We start from the raw sequence: 17,046 nt of genomic DNA on the forward strand, positions 1-17,046 counted from the left end.
TTTAACGACCACCAAGTAAACAAAAAACTCACGGAAAAAGGCAACTGAGTCTCTCAAACCCCTTAAAGCTCTATTAAAAGATAGAAAAACTACTTATTTAACACATAAATTTAGTTTTTAATGACTAACAAGTAAGAAAAAACCACACGGAATTAGGCAACTGAGTCTCTCAAACCCCTTACAGCTCTTTTAAAAGATAAAAAAAAAAATTATTTAAAACACATATTTAGTTTTTAAAGACAACCCAGTAAAGAAAAATAGCACGGAATTTGTCAACTGTGTCTCTCAATCCCCGTAAAGCTAATTTAAAAGATAAAATAAATAATTATTTAAAACAAAAATTTCGTTTTTATTGACTACAAAGTAAATAAAAATCAAACGGAATGTGGCAACTGAGTCTCTCAAACCACTTAAAGCTCTTTTAACAGATATAAACCTACTTATTTAACACAAAAATTTAGTTTTTAATGACCATCACGTAAAGAAAAATCACACGGAATTTTGCTACTGAGTCTCTCAATCCCCGTAAATCTACTTTAAAATATACAAAAACTACTTATTTAACACAAATATTTCGTTTTTAATGACCATCAAGTAAAGAAAAATCACACGGAATTAGGCAACTGAGTCTCTCAATCCCCGTAAAGCTAATTTAAAAGATACAAAAACTACTTAATTAACACAAAAATTTCGTTTTTAATGACCAACAAGTAAAGAAAAATCACACGGAATTAGGCAACTGAGTCTCTCAATCCCCGTAAAGTTCTTTTAAAAGATACAAAAACTACTTATTTAACACTAAAATATCGTTTTTAATGACCAGCAAGTAAAGAAAAATCACACGGAATTAGGCAACTGAGTCTCTCAATCCCCATAAAGATCTTTTAAAAGATACAAAAACTACTTATTTAACAAAAAAATTTCGTTTTTAATGACCATCAAGTAAAGAAACATCACACGGAATTAAGCAACTGAGTCTCTCAATCCCCGTAAAGCTCTTTTAAAAGATACAAAAACTACTTATTTAACACAAAAATTTCGTTTTTAATGACCATCAAGTAAAGAAAAATCACACGGAATTAGGCAACTGAGTCTCTCAATCCCAGTAAAGCTCTTTTAAAAGATAAAAAAACTACTTATTTAACAGAAAAATTTCGTTTTTAATGACCATCAATTAAACAAAAATCACACTGAATTATGCAACTGAGTCTCTCAATCCCCGTAAAGCACTTTTAAATGATACAAAAACTACTTATTTAACACAAAAATCTCGTTTTTAATGACCATCAAGTAAAAAAAAATCACACCGAATTAGGCAACTGAGTCTCTCAATCCCCGTAAAGATCTTTTAAAAGATACAAAAACTACTTATTTAACAAACAAATTTCGTTTTTAATGAGCATCAAGTAAATAAAAATCACACGGAATTAGGCAACTGAGTCTCTCAATCCCCGTAAAGTTCTTTTAAAAGATACAAAAACTACTTATTTAACACAAAGAACCCCCATGTAACTGAACCCCTGTATAACTGAAATCCCTGTACAACTGAACCTCCGTGCTAAATTTCATTACTTTTAATATCTAGTCACCAAATGCTCCAAGCCTCAGAATAACAATGGATTTTTAAAACAGGGAGCCCTATTTACTAAAAAAAAAAGGGAGACCCCCCGTGCCACTGCACCCCCCGTGTAACTGCACCAGTGTATAACCGAAATCCCTCCGAGCAACTGTATCCTCTTTAACTGAACCCTCGTGCCACTCACCCCGCTCTGCAACCCCCCCCACGCAAAACCCTTTTCAGCCCTTTCTTTTTAAATTTAAAATATTTTTCAAAAGTTACTTACGTATTATACATACCACATCGGCGAGGTAAAGCTAGGTCAAGTCACAAAGTCATTCTATCGTTACTTTTCAATTAAGCTATTGAATACTTTCTAGCAATGTCCCTTGTAAGCGTCTACGCAAATATCTTTTCGCAAATATCTTTTCGCAAAAAAAATTCGCAAATCTCGTAAACTAAAGAAGTAATTACCCTTTTCAAATGCATTACTCGTTCTATTAATGAAACCCATGAAACGAATAGCCAAGTTTTAAAAAAAAACACCCTACTAATCAACTTACAGATGAATGACCACGGATTTAACATAAAAAAAAAAACCGCAATCACTGGCTGTGGTACTAGATGCTTTACGCGAGCATTGTAGAATACTGGGCTTATCACCAAAAAGGCAGTGAACTTTGAAATTGCGTCGTTCCTCTTGGCAAAGAGTGTGTTGACCTGTAACTACTAGAAAAACCTGTTTGTACGGGGGCGCAAGCAAATTCAAAAGACCTATTCTACTGACAGTGGGTGCAGTGAAGATGTTAAAAGTAGAATAACCAAGGCCCAGGATGTTTTTTTCACAGTTGAAATTTTTTTAAAAGAATAGGAAGATAATTCTGTACGCCAAGATTAGATTGTTAGAAGGTACAGTGATGACAGTGGTCAAGTACGGTTGGTTCTGAAACGTGGGCGCTTCGGAAGACGGAGGCGGATTTGTTAGAAGTTTTCCACAGGAATTAGCTACGGATCATATTCGAGTATCCGTTTGACATACCGAATTTCAAACAGTAAGGACATTGGGACTTCTTGGGAGGGTTTAAAGAGGGAAGCTTTGAATGGATTGGGATGAAGGAGGAGCGTGTGCAGCTGTGTCGTCATCAGGTGGTTTGGTGCTACAGTGTGTTGTTAGTAGTAGTAGTAGCAGCAGTATTAAGTTCAACAAACATCTTTTGTACGTATTGCGGGGGTTTAAGTTCTTTTGTTTTCGGTTCGAACTATATATCGAATTTGGAAAGTCCCAGATCCAAGACGAATTAGATGGATATGTAGGAGCAAAAGAATGAGGTAAATAGAACTGTCGTCTGAATGTACCAGTATAAGTTTGTCTCTGAAAGGGTTTTCTTGTTTGTCAATCATCGTTTTTAATTTTGTTCTTTAGGGCAAGGTCCTAATAAATGTTGAACAGTTTGCGGCTGATATTCTCAAGGATGATAGTATTCAGTAAGGGCAAGGACTTAAATACTGATTATGGTTCATTACACTTTTCCTGGCAAAGTGGCATATCTGACTGAAAGTAGGGTCCTGCAACTTGCTAATTTTGCGGAAACTTCTCTTGTAGTAAATGCCCCGCACACTATCAATGATAGAGTCTGGGTTGTTGTCATTATTTATCTTGCTATTTCTCTTTGAATTTTGAATATGCCTTGTTTACTTGTCTTTATTGGTGAGGGGGGGGGGGGTCAGAAATTGCGGCTAATTATTTACTTCCAAATAGTTAAAACTTCTGCACCTCAAAAAATCTGACGAACGATTATCACATAGATTTGAAATATGAATTCAAGAAATGAATTGTAATCGGACCAGTACAGAAGAATTTTGCCTAGGATTAGGGAACAAGGGACTAACATTATGATCCTTCATTGAGTATACACTCTTTAAGGGCCTCAAAATATTCTCTATATTTTCAATATTTTTCCTGTAATTATTAAACGAAACTATTTTTCACGATTATTGATTACAGAGAAAACTCAGGTTTCAAGGAACTCAAACTTTGAACTATAGATCGAAAAAAAAGAAAAAAAAATCCGGACCTGGGTTAAAAACCCAAGAATTAGGGTATTGATATTTTCTAAATTCAAGTTCTTAAACAAACACACGAAGATTCAAAAGATGTCTTCAATAAGGTTGCACTGGTTTTTAAGTGAACCAGTTGCAAACTTTGAATCTCTCTGATGAAATTAGAAAATATTCACTCTTTCTGTTTAGATCATGGTAATATGTTTAACGGAAAACGGATTCATTTCAATTCGTCGTTGTTAATCCTTTTTCTGATTTGAATTTAACCCACTCAGTTGTGAAAATAAAAAACGCATTATTTGCAGGCCAGTGTTAGTATCACGTTATAATCAAAACCAGTAATATATATCCTGCGTGTTCTTTTTCGCAGTTAGTTTCATGGATTTATTGCTGATGCATAAACATATATTCGAATTAGCGGGGGATAATCCCTCGGAAACCAGCTTAAAAGTTTTGAAAATTCCATTTATTTCTCGGGAAAATAATAATTTACCGTTGGCCAGTTTCTGCTTTGATAGTTGACGTGGAAAAATCTCTGGGAGCTGCTAACGTATTTATAGGGGCACATCTCAATTAATGGCATGAAAGAAATGGTTCCAGGTGGTCGTCACATTTTGTGTCCCAGAAATTTCCGTCGTTGTTGTTTTATGATTGTTGGGTCTTTCTTGGCACAGTGTCTACGAACCTAAGCGTTTGAGCTACGAGACCATCGGCTGACTTGTACTACGTGCCTCATGCAGCGAGGTTGAATGATTCCAAAGATCATGTTTCTTTGACTTTTAAAGAGCAGGTTTCGTAAGCGTACAGCAAGATCAACCGAAAATTTGCCTCGTGGATATTCATCTTAGTTTTTATACTAATTTCATGTCTGTTCCAGAGGGACTTCAGCATTCTTCATGCTTGCAAATACAGCCCCTGCCTTTCCTATTCGAACTCTTGCATCTGCGTTTGCAGCATCGTTCGGTTTTAGAAGAGAACTGAGGTAGCGGAACTCTTAGACAGTCTCGATGTTTTCACCCTCTAGTTGGATATTTGGGGACTTAGAGCGTTCGCTCTCATGACTTTTGTTTTGACTTGCTGATCGTAAGGCCATCCTTCTGCGGGATTCAGGAGACATCATCAACCAACTCTAGAAGCTCCGCCGACAAGCTAATCATGGACCCACAGCGTTTGGGAAGATTTTTTTTTTTTTTAATGAAGAGAAATAAGAGATTCATTTTGCTCCCCCCCCCCCTCTTCTAAATTTTCCATATTGATCTGAACGATTGCGCCACCATGTGGATTTACTGTATCTGAAACCGGTGAGGTCAATGAATAGTTTTTCGATAATCTTAAATCCAATGGGTATCATAGAATTTTCACGTGATAGCTTTTTGGTGCTCTTTGGGCCAAAAATTGTCGTGTTGCGCTACAAAATGCTAAAAAACGCGATTTTGTTATGGCGCGATCTCTTCTTGTACTTTAAAGAGCACTAAAACTCTTAATATTTGTTCGAATGAGCTCTCTCTCTCTCGATATACTAGTACTATTGGTTCCATGCGATCACCCCTCGGAAAAAAAGACACCCGTGATCATGCAGAATCGAAAATCTGAGTCTAAATTTTTCATTCAGTGTCTGGCTCTATTTTTTAGGATGATCTTTTCAGATTATATCTGTCATCTTACTGACTCCATGCTCTGTATTTACAATGCAAAACGAGGATATGATTATCTGGATTGATCCAAAGGGACAGATTTTCTGACAATACTGTTCAGTCTAATATGGTCTAATAATGTTCAGTCTAATAATGTTCAGTCTAATGGCACGATCCTGTAATGACAGAGACACCCCTTCTGCCATGAACTGTTAATTGAAAAATAGATAAGTGTCATTAATCAACTGCTAAACTATTGTTAAGCTAAACAATGCTGAACTGACGCTGCGAATTTATAGAAATTATAAGAGAGTAAGTAATACTTTTCTAAGCCTTACAGTTTAGAGACTGTGGTACCGAAACCGCACCCTGCACATGACTTTACATCGTGTGAAGTGTCTTCGTCTGGAGGGTTATACCAATGTAGCGCAAATCATGTTTAAACCATCTAGGGAATTTGGAATAAAATCCGGAAAAGGCAACTAAAATTCCACGAAAAAAGTAGAATTTAGAAGAGACATTTTCATAATTGACAATGTAGCTTAGTGTCCCCCAAAACCGCACCGGTACAACATTTTACATCACGTGAGTGTCATAGAAAACATAGTGTCAGCAATTTTTAAATCATAAACCATTAGAAATTGCATCTGGAAATGTAGCGATTCATGTATATAAAGGAAGCTCGACCGGAGCGAGGGCTAAAGGCCTGAGTTGTCAACGGTTGCGAGTGAAGTGATCAGACAGAGGCGGAAAATAAATATGTGAGTGTGGAAGGCTTGAGCAAAGCGACCTTTCCTTTCCGAGGGCTGAAGGCCTGAGGTCTGCCTAATAGAAACGAGTGCTGGGGGCTGAAGGCTGTCAAAGCAGGTCCTTTTGGTGTGCCTTTGGTATAAAGGCTTTAGTGCGGCTAACCTTTTGTGCAAACCATTCTAAAACGAAAAAGGAAATTGGCTACAGGAATAAAAAATAAACTACTTTATCGAAGGCGTGGAAAACCCTGCACTTCTAAACTCTGCACAGTTTAAAAATTTAGCGTCAGTAGAGTTGCCCCGCTGTAGAAAACGGAAGAAGGCTAGAACTTTGTATATAGAGATCTTTTTCGTAATTCTCAAAAGGCAAGGTCTCATTTACAAATTATGGAAAACCCGACAGCAATGAGACCGAAACGAAGATGAAAGGTCCTGGCAGCCAACTGTAGATCGTTAAGTGAGCAGAGGGAGGGGAGAAAAAGACCATGAAACAGGCTTTTTTGGTCCCTGAGGGATCTGCGAAACGGGCCTATTATGCTAGTTATGAATAAAGTAAAATACAAATTTGCAAGTGATTAAGTTTATGTCGATTTTTTTTTATTTAAAATGACAGATTAGCAAAATTATTCGATTACTTTGACACGCGAAGGATCAGTAGATGACTACATTTTTTTTTTTTTTTTTTATCTTGATGCAGATGGGACAAATAGCATTAGGTAATTTTATTTGTTGGAATTAAATGTTGTTTGAGGTTTTTACCTTACCCTCTGTAACCCTATTAGTGTTTCTGGTCACTGGTTACAATTACAATATGCATACTACTGCACACTGCGGTCTTTTTTTTAAATATATTGTGTATTTCATTGCTATCAGAATGACTCTGCTTGTTTTCAAAGCTTCGTGGCTTGTAATTTTATTATAAGGCTTAGAAAGCATATCACATTTTGCATTTATTGTATCTTTCGCAAAGTAAAAACGATAGATATTTTTACTACATCGTTCAAATTGTTTTTTACTACTTGTGGTCAAAGATTTATTTTGTTACAATCAGTGTAGCATTTTTTCTTCTTTTAGCTTTACTTACTACTTTCAGGCTACTGTTGCTGCATTTGCCGCAAGTGAAGGACACGCTCATCCTCGCGTGATCGAACTTCCGAAAACAGAGGAAGGCCTTGGGTTCAATGTCATGGGTGGTAGGGAACAGAATTCTCCTATCTATATTTCCAGAATTATTCCAGGTGGGGTTGCTGATAGACATGGAGGATTAAAACGGGGAGATCAACTCCTTTCTGTAAACGGTATTGTAAGTATCGAAGGAATCGAGTGTCAGAAGATTTATGGCAAAAAAAACATTATAGACTGATTTTTTTTTAACCTTAGCTTCGCAACAGAAATGTTGAAACAGAAATGCCCAATTTTGAATAATATGTATCCAATTGTTTGGGATACACAGATTATTTCTATCTCCCTTGGAGCTTGTAGTTGCACAAATATACTGCTTTACAATAGATAGAATATACACCCTCTGAAAATTTATAATACTATAATATAATTGACTCTGAAAGTGAGATGTCGAGGATGTCTAAAATACAAATTCCTTAGTCTAAACAATCAGTCACTAAACCCTTCAAAATCCAATTTTACCCTTTCCCCTGTTTAGCAGTCCCGAATTCAAAGTAGTCAAGTTACAATGTGTTTGTTTGTTTTGGGTGGGCGGACGAGGAGAAGAAAAATTTGGAGTGCGTTAATCATCTATATGGCCTTATGGAAGAGATAGATCAGCAGGTAGGTAGAATAAATTGTATAAAAGAAGTTCACAAATCGATGTTTTTCCCTCAGTCCTCATCTCCAGAAAGAAGGAATCAGATTATTAAATGATTGCTTGAAATCGCAATTGCATGAATTATAATTAAATGGCTGTGTAATAAAGTGGGAAAAGTCTATTTTTGAAGTTTGTCAAGTACTAATACCCCAACATACTTGGATCCTCATATTTTTCAGTACGTTTGTGAACTAAGTTTTGATTCACACATTGGCTAAGATGTTTTAGCATCTTCTAAATGACTCTAAAAATATCTGATTCCTTTCATAGTTACAGGAAACTAAATCCCTCTAATGTGTTTATTCTCATTTTTACTGATTTGAAATATTCAGCGTTTCATAAGTTGGATTTTCTAGGAGTTCCAAGCTAGCAACACTTTTGGCAATAAATTACCTCGTATATAATGTGTCGTCTGTCCGATTTTAAGACAGGAGCGTTTCTCCAATATTCCAGTATGTTATGACGATTCTCCGAAATCAACAATTGTTGCGGAAGCAAATACCTGTCTGTTTTTAGCATTTCACTTAAACTAAATTGAGAGATTTTGTTTTGTTCAGTCAACATCCGGTTGGTAGACTATATCATGCAATACAACTTTATTTCGAGATCTCTTCCACTTTAAAATCTGAACCCCTAGTCCAGGCGCCAAAAAAAAAAAAAAAAAAAAAAAAAAAAAAAAAAAAAAAAAAACGCTTATTGATCATCTTGACACCATTTTCGCACGCGATTGGAAAGTTTTTACCTTTACGAATATAGTCAGGAATTTGTTCCACTACCTGGTTCTTGACACTTCAAATAAGTGAAAAAATTACAGCATAAATATATATACAAACAGTAGCGAAAAGTTTCTCCAAATGATACAGATTAAACCGCTTGTAAAAGGATTCCCCCCTTATGCGTCTCAGCAATAGTTTCAGTTGCTTCTTATCATTCAGTCAGATCACAGCAAATGTCATTTGTCATTGCGCGAAAGTGAAAGCAGAGTCATGAAGAGTGGTTTAGCTTGGCGTGTTCTCCGAAATCAACAATTGTTGCGAAAGCAAATACCTGTCTGCTTTTAGCATTTCACTTAACCTAAATTGAGAGATTTTGTTTTGTTCAGTCAACGTCGGGTCGGAAGCCTATATAATTCAATGCTACTTTTTTTAGTCCAGGCGCCAATAAAACGCTTATTGATCGTCTTGACTCCATTGTCGCTCACGATCTGAAAGGTTTTAGGTTTACAAATACATTCAGTAATATTTTCCACTAAATGGTTGTTGACACTTTGAATAAGTGACAAAATCACAGCATAAATATATCAGAGGCAACGCTGTAGCGTTGCCTATAGTAAAGGCCATACGGCTCCAATGTTTCATTATTATTATTTATTTATTTTTTTCCCAGAGCCACTTCATACGGAAGGGGCGTCGTAGAAACTTCGAAGGGGGCTCATTCGATTGGAAATTGAGAGTTCTAGTGTCCTTTTTAATAGTCGAAAGTGATTGGAGGGCAACTAGCCCTCCCCCTCCCAGGCCCATAATTCCCCCAAACACATCCAATCAAAATTTTGAGATAGCCATTTTGTTCAGCGTAGTTGATTTCCAGATAGAAAATATGTTTTTGAGGAGAACACTCCCTCACAACCCTCAGGGCAAGGGGTTTAAGTAATGCCCTGGGGGCATTTAAGGTTTTTATAGAAGGCGTTGTCGTAGAAACTTCAAAAAGGACTCATTCGATTGGAAATTCAAAGGGCTAGTACCCTTTTTAATAGTCGAAAGTGATTGAAGGGCAACTAGCCCCCCCCCCCCTCACGCCCATCATTCCCCCAAACATCCAATCAAAATTTTGAGATAACCATTTTGTTCGGCGTAATTTATTTCCAGATAGAAAATATGTTTTTGAGGAGGACAATCCCCCACAGCCCTCAGGGCATAGGTTGTAAGTTATTACTTGTGGGCATACAAGGTTTTTATAGAATGAGTTGTCGTAGAAACTCCAAAAAAGACTCATTCAAATGTAAATTCAAAGAGATACTGCCAGTGTTAATTTTTAAAAGAGATTGGAGGGCAAATAGCCCCCCCCCCACGCCCACCATTTCCCCAAACACATCCAAACAAAATTTTGAGATAGCCATTTTGTTCAGCGTAGTTGATTTTCAGATAGAAAACATGTTTTTGAGGAGGATACTCCCCCAAAAACCTCAGGGCAAGGATTTTCAGTTATGCCCTGGGGGCTTATAAGGTTTTTTATAGAAGGAGTTGTTGTAGAAACTTCAAAAAGGCTCATTCGCTTGGAAATTCAAAAGGCTAGTGCCCTTTTCTAATTGTCGAAAGTGATTGGAGGATAACTAGCCCCCCCCCCACGCTCATCATTCCTCCAAACAAATCCAATTAAAATGTTGATAGAGCACTTGGTTCAGCACATTTGATGTTCAGATAGAAAATATGTTTTTGAGGAGGACACTCCCCCACAACCCTCAGGGCAAGCGTTTTAAGTTATGCCCTGGGGGCGAATAAGGTTTTTATAGAAGGCGTTATCGTAGAAACTTCAAAAAAGGCTCATTTGATTGGAAATTCAAATGGCTGCTGCCCCTTGTAATAGTCGAAAGTGATTGGTGGGCACCTAGCCCCATTCTCATGCCCACCTTTTCCCAAAATACATCCGGTCGAGATTGTGAGATAGCCATTTTTTCCAACGTAGTTTTGAGTTCCGAAAATTTGGTCTTTGAGGATGACAACCCCCTCAAAGCCCTCAGGGAAAGGGTTGTAAGTTATGCCAAGGGGGCATATAAGGTTTTGTATAGACAACTTCGTCGTAGAAACTTCAGAAAGGGCTTATTTGACTGGGAATTTGAATAGCTAGTTCGCTTTTTAATAGTCGAAAGTAATTCTTAGGCAACAGACACCCCTTCCACGCCCAACATTTCCCCAAACACATCCTATGAAAATGTTTTGAGGTTACCATTTTGTTCAACGTCGTTGAAATTACTGAAAATTATTTATTTGAGCAGAACCATCCCCCCACAGTCTTCAGGGCAATGGTTATAAGTTATGCCCTGGGGGTATATATGGTTCTTATGGAAGGAATGCTCGTATAAACTTCAGAGAGAGCTCATTTGATTGGAAATTGAAAGTTCTAGTTCACTTTTGAAGCGTCAAAAGATATTGGAGGGTAACCAGCCCCCCCAAACCCTTTTTTTGCAAATGAATCCAATAAAAATTTTGAGGTATCTATATTGTTACAAATAGTTCAGAGATCAAAAAACAAAAATTCCGGTGTCGACACAAGCCACCAGGGCTCGGGGGCAGGAGTTGTAAGTTAAGCCCTGGGGGCAGATATGGGTCTTATGGAAGGGATGCTCGTCTTAACTTCAAAGAGGGATCATTTCATTAAAAATTGAAAGTTCTAGTTCACTTTTTAAGAATCATAAGAGATTGGAGGGCACCTAGTACCCCTTCCCTCCACGCTTTTTTCCTCAAACCCATCTGATAAGAACTGAGATAGGTTTTTTTTTTAAATAGTTCAAAGACCATATAACGAAAACTCCCGAGGGTACGTGTTGTAAGTTATGCCCTGGGGGAATATATGGTTCTTATTGAAGGGATGCTTGTAAAAAAAAAAGTCAGAGATGGCTCACTTGATTGTAAATTGAAAGTTCTAGTTCAGTTTTTAGAGTCAAGAGATTTGAGGGCAACTAGTCCCCCCCACGCCCCTTTTTCCCCAAATGCATCCAATAAAAATTTTGAGATAGCCATTAAGTTAAAAATTGCTCAAAAGTCAGATAACAAAAACTCAGGTGTCGTCACAACCCCCAGGGCCAGGGGGCCGGCGTTGTACGTTATGCCCTGGGGCATATATTGTTCGTATGAAAGGGATGCTCGTATATACTTCAGAGAGGGCTCATTTGATTGGATAGTGAAATTTCGAGCTCACTTTTTAATAGTCAAAAGAGATCCGAGGGCAGCTATCCCCCCCCCCCTCCACGCCTTCTGTTTTTTCAAAACCCATCTGATGAAATTTTTGAGATAGACCTTTTGTTAAAAATAGTTCAAAGGTCGGATAAGAAAAAAACCAGTGTCAATAGAACCCCCAGGCCACAGGGGAAGGCGTTCCAAGTTATGCCTTAAGGGCATGTATGGTTCTTATGAAAGGGATGCTCGTATAAACTTCATAGAGGGCTCATTTTATTGGACATTGAAAGTTCTAGTTCATTTTTTAAGTGTCAAGAGAGTTAAACTAGCCCCCCCCCCCCACGCTCTTTTTCCCCAAACCCATCCGCTACAAATTTTGAGATAGCGAGATATGTTTTGGAAATTGTGTAAAAATTAGATAAAAAAAACGCCCCCCAGAGCCCGGGGATAGGCGTTGTAAGTGTTGTCCTGGGGGCTTATATGGTTCTTATGAAAGGGATGCTCGTATAAACTTCAGAGGGGACTCATTTGATTGGAAATTGAAAGTTCTAGTTCAATTTTTAAGAGTCAAAAGATATCCGAGGGCAACTAGCGCCCCCCCCCCCACACACCCTTTTTTCCCCAAACCCATCCGACGAAATTTTTATTATATTTCATTAAAAATAGTTTAAAGGTCAGATAAGAAAAATTCCTATGTCGACGGAACCTGCCAGGGCCCGGAGGCAGGCGTTATGAGTAATATTCTAGGGGCATATATTGTTCTTACGGAAGGAGTGCTCGTATTAACTTTGGAGAGGGCTCATTTGATTTTAAATTGAAAGTTATTGTACAATTTCTGAGAGTCAAAAGAGATCAGAGGGCAACTAGCCCCCCCTCCTCCCTCCATGCCGTAGACGCATAAGATAACAATTTAGATATAGACATTCTTCTAAAAAAAGTCTACTGTACAGATAACAAAAAACTCCAGTTTCAACACAGCACTGCAGGGCTCGAATTGAAGTATTGTAGATTGGGCCGCGGAGATGGTTCGGGTTGTCATGGACAGTATACTCGTATAAAATTCATATAGGGCTCCGGTAATTGGACATGGAACGTGGTAATTAACTTTTCCAGAGTTAAAAATGATCGAAGAGCAGCTAGCCTCCCCCCCACACTCCATTTATTTTTTCCCAGAGGCACTTCATATAGAAGGGGTCGTCGTATAAACTCCAAAGGGGGCTGATTCGATTGGAAATCGATAGTTCTAGTCCCCTTTTTAAGAGTAAAAAGTGATCAGAGGGCAACTGGTTTCCCCAAGCCCCTTTTCCCCAAATACATCTGATAAGAAATTTGAGGTAGCCATTTTGTTAAAAATAGTTCAAAGATCATTTAAACTCCTTTACGTATGGAAATTTCGTTAAAATAGTTCAAAGGTCAGATAAGAAAAACTCCTGTGTCGACACCCCCCCCCCCCCCAGGGCTGGGGCAGGCGATGTAAGTATTGCTCTGGGGGCATATATGGTTCTTTTGGAAGGTATGCTCGTATAAAATTAAGAGAGGGTTCATTTGAATGTAAATCAAAACTGATAGCTCATTTTCTCAGAATGAAAGAAGATCGCAAGGCAGCTAGCCCCTCCCGCCCTCCACACATTAGATTTTATCAGATGGATAAGCCCCTCTAATAAAAACGTGAGGTGACTATTCTGTTAAAAATAGTTTAACCATTAGATATTAAAATTCCAGAGCCTACACAACCCCCCAGGGCCCAGGGATAGGCGTCGTAATTTTTACTCTGGGGATATATATGGTTCTTATAGAAGGGATACTCGTGTAAACTTTAGAGGGCTCATTTGATTGAAAATAAAGAGTTCTAGTTCACTATTAATGAGTAAAAAGAGACCGAAGGTTCATTAGTCCCCCCCACGCCCTTTGTCTCTAAACCCATCTGATGAAAATTCTGAGACAGCAATTTTGTTAAAAATAGTTCAAACATCAGATAATAAAAACTCCGAGGTTGACACAAACTAATTTTTTCACTTTGATATTGTTACTTTGATATCATTTTTGACACTTTGATGAATATTTGATTTTTTTTTAAAGTTTGATTTTGAAATAAGGAAGTTTTAAAAACTTAAATTTTTTTACAATCAAAAACGAACAAAAATTAATAATAGAAAAAACTCCGAAAAATACGTTTTTCAAAGAAAAGTAAAGGCTATTTTAAAATTAAGCTCAGCAGATACAAATACCTTTTAAAATTCAAACTCAAAACGACCAGAAATTACTATTAAAGTATAAATGACACCCAAAACGAGCAGAAATTAAATAAACAATCACAACAAAAACATACAAAAGGTAATAATATAAATGAATATCTTAAAGCGATTAATGCTTAGATTGAATATGAAAGTAAAGCTTAAAACGAAAAAAAATATTTTCCTATTAAAGTATAAATGAAACTTAAAACGAATAGAAATTAAATAAACAATCAATGCAAACAAACATACAATATATATTAATGTAAATTAATAAGTAAATCTTAAAACGAGTGAAACTTAAATTGAATATGCAAATGAAGCTTGAAACGAACAAAAATCACCACAAACAAGAGTTTGGGTATGACCTCCTTCTCTCACTATAAAAGTCTAAAACATACTGCGTCATTGGCACTTTAATGAAAATTATATGCGTCTTGAACAATGTTGGAAAGTATAAACAGCATCAAATTGAATATGTGGGGTATAATGATATTAATTGTTGAAGGATCGAACAGCTCAAAAATTTATTTCACTGTAATTGTATTTTTATTTTCAATGCTGTAAGAACTGGGAAATAAAATATTTGTAATATAATCCGTTTTCAGTTAAGCGCCAATGACGCAGTAGACTCTGGGTTTTTATTTACACTTAGGACAGGAGGCAGTATCCAAACATTTGTTTGTAGGGAAACTATATTTGTCTTTAACAACTTTAAAAAGAGCTAATAAATTAAACTGAATATTTGATGTATAATGATATTAATTGCTGAAAGCTCATCAGTTCAAAATGTTATTATAATTTTAATGTTTATTTTCAATATTAAGTACAAAAGAAAATATTTGAAATAAAATTTGTTTTCAGTAAAGCGCCAATGACGCAGTATGTTTTAGGCTTTTATAGTTAGAGAAGGAGGTCATACCCAAACTCTTTTTTGTGGTGATTTTGGTTCGTTTCAAGCTTCATTTGCATATTCAATTTAAGTTTCACTCGTTTTAAGATTTAATTATTAATTTACATTAATATATATTGTATGTTTGTTTGCATTGATTGTTTATTCAATTTCTGTTTTTTTTTAAGTTTCATTTATACTTCAATAGGAAAATATTTTTTTTCGCTTTAAGCTTGATTTTCATATTCAATCTAAGCATTACTCGCTTTAAGATGTATTTATTCATTTATATTATTACTTGTTGTATGTTTTTTCTATGGTTGTTTAATTAATTTCTGTTCGTTTTGGGTTTCATTTATTCTTTAATAGTAATTTCTGGTCGTTTTGATTTTGAATTTTAAAAGGTATTTGTATCTGCTGAGCTTAATTTTAAAATGGCCTTTAATTTTATTTTAAAAAATTATTTTTAGGAAAGTTTTTTTTAAAGTAATATACAAACAGTAGCGAAAAGTTTCTCTAGATGATACAGACTAAACCGTTCGTAAGAGGATTTCCCCTTGTGCGTCTCAGCAGTAGTTTCAGTTGCTTCTTTTCATACAGTCAGATCACAGCAAATGTCATTTGTCATTGTGCGTGTGCGAAAGCGGAGCCATGAAGAGTGGTTTAGCTTGGTGTGTTTCAAAAATTTTTAATGGAGAGTATAGGACTTTCGTTGCTGATCGTATAATATATCTATGCTGTGGAAAAAATAAAAAAGTGCCATTTGGTGAATTTTTATTGTGCTTCTCAGGTTCCCATTGCTGCACATACGAAAATGAATAAAAGACCGAGTGTTTAAGAATGAAAGGAAGGTAAATAAACCATAAAAGGAATTGTTTACAATAGTAAAGGTAATACGAACTCCAGAAGATATTGACATGAAAGCTATCAGAGGCTTTCTGAGGAGGGAAATATCAAGTTTTTCGAAGACAAAAGTTAAGACAATATACACGCACAAAAGGCTGGCTCCTGCAGCCAAAGGACAAAGAACTAGATATTATTATAAAGATTGTGTTAGTATGCCCAGGCCGAGGTTCTCCAGTGGATATTCTGAGGAAATTCCTATCACACGAATTAATTATAACTTCAATTAGCATTTTCGAAGAAGAATGAGATATTCCGAGACAACATGGTGGTAAAAAAAAAACCGTTTCGCGTAATCTGTTTCAGAGCTATTAAAATAAAGGATCTTCGGCAAGTACAATTGCAGAGATCCAAACTTGCAGCCACGGAAACTTGTTGTTGATTTCATGCTGCACTTTCGGTCTCAGATTTTAAAGTGTTGCGAAAAATATTCCTATTATAATATTTCAGAAATTTCTGGCTCCTTTACCTACAGATACTTGATATCTGCATGTCGTTGCAGATAGATAGGTGGGCTTATCTGTCACCGAGATTCACCTGGTACTTCTGTTTGGCACCGAGAAAAGAAGTCCCCTGTAAGGCTTCCCCTGCGAAATAATACTTAGATTCGTAAAAAGTAGTAGACAGTCATTACATTTCTTATCAGTGGGTTTTGTATGGTTTAATTATAAAGTCTTTTCAAATCGTGTGTGCCAATATGGCACTTTCAGGTTTGATATGAAAATGAAAATAGTCTTTCAATTATGGGAAAGGGAGGTTCTAATAAGGTAAAGAATTTTTGGACCTATATGACACTTTTTAATCTTTCCCGTCGCTTGTAAGGGTAAGTTGCCGTCTGGAGGGGCCTATTTCCGGGTAAATTCTTAATCAGCGGATTTTATTGACTAGACAATCTTTCGGATTGCATGCAAAATTTGTGTCACAGGGGTATCACATTTTCTAGATCTGGCTCTCTTTTTTGACAACCATGAGGGCTTTCTGTCGACCTATTGTACCATCGTAAATTAATAGATCTAAGATAGTCTCTAATCTATCAATATAATTGGTACTGGTAATACCTATATAACTTGTCATTGGCGATACCAATAATATTGTATTGACAGTATTTTAGTCTTATTTAGTATTAGAGTGGCTGACATATCCAAAAACTTGCCTTTCGCTTGAAAAATACTCAAGTTATGCGTTCTTAAGAAAAAAAAAATACAAGTGTTCTGTTTCTTGGATAGGATGTAAGTAGAATGCTAATAATAAATTTGCTTGAAGCTATAGGAATTCCCATGTTATTTGCTTGAAGCTATAG

At 36.4% G+C, this 17,046-nt stretch overlaps 1 protein-coding gene across 3 annotated transcripts in view; it reads left to right on the forward strand.

Moving 5' to 3' along the window:
* The window catches only part of veli (L27 and PDZ_signaling domain-containing protein veli), a 192,245-nt gene that overhangs the window by 145,312 nt on the left and 29,887 nt on the right, over positions 1–17,046 (forward strand). For all 3 annotated transcript variants that reach the window (XM_089103716.1, XM_089103715.1, XM_089103717.1), the window contains exon 5: positions 7,096–7,305. In XM_089103716.1, coding sequence (XP_088959842.1) covers positions 7,096–7,305 — 210 coding nt within the window. The remainder of the gene's footprint in view (positions 1–7,095; positions 7,306–17,046) is intronic.

This window comes from Artemia sp. Qi Xiang Cuo, chromosome 17 (genome assembly GCF_049724085.1).
Source record: "Artemia sp. Qi Xiang Cuo chromosome 17, ASM4972408v1, whole genome shotgun sequence".
NCBI lineage: Eukaryota > Metazoa > Arthropoda > Branchiopoda > Anostraca > Artemiidae > Artemia > Artemia sp. Qi Xiang Cuo.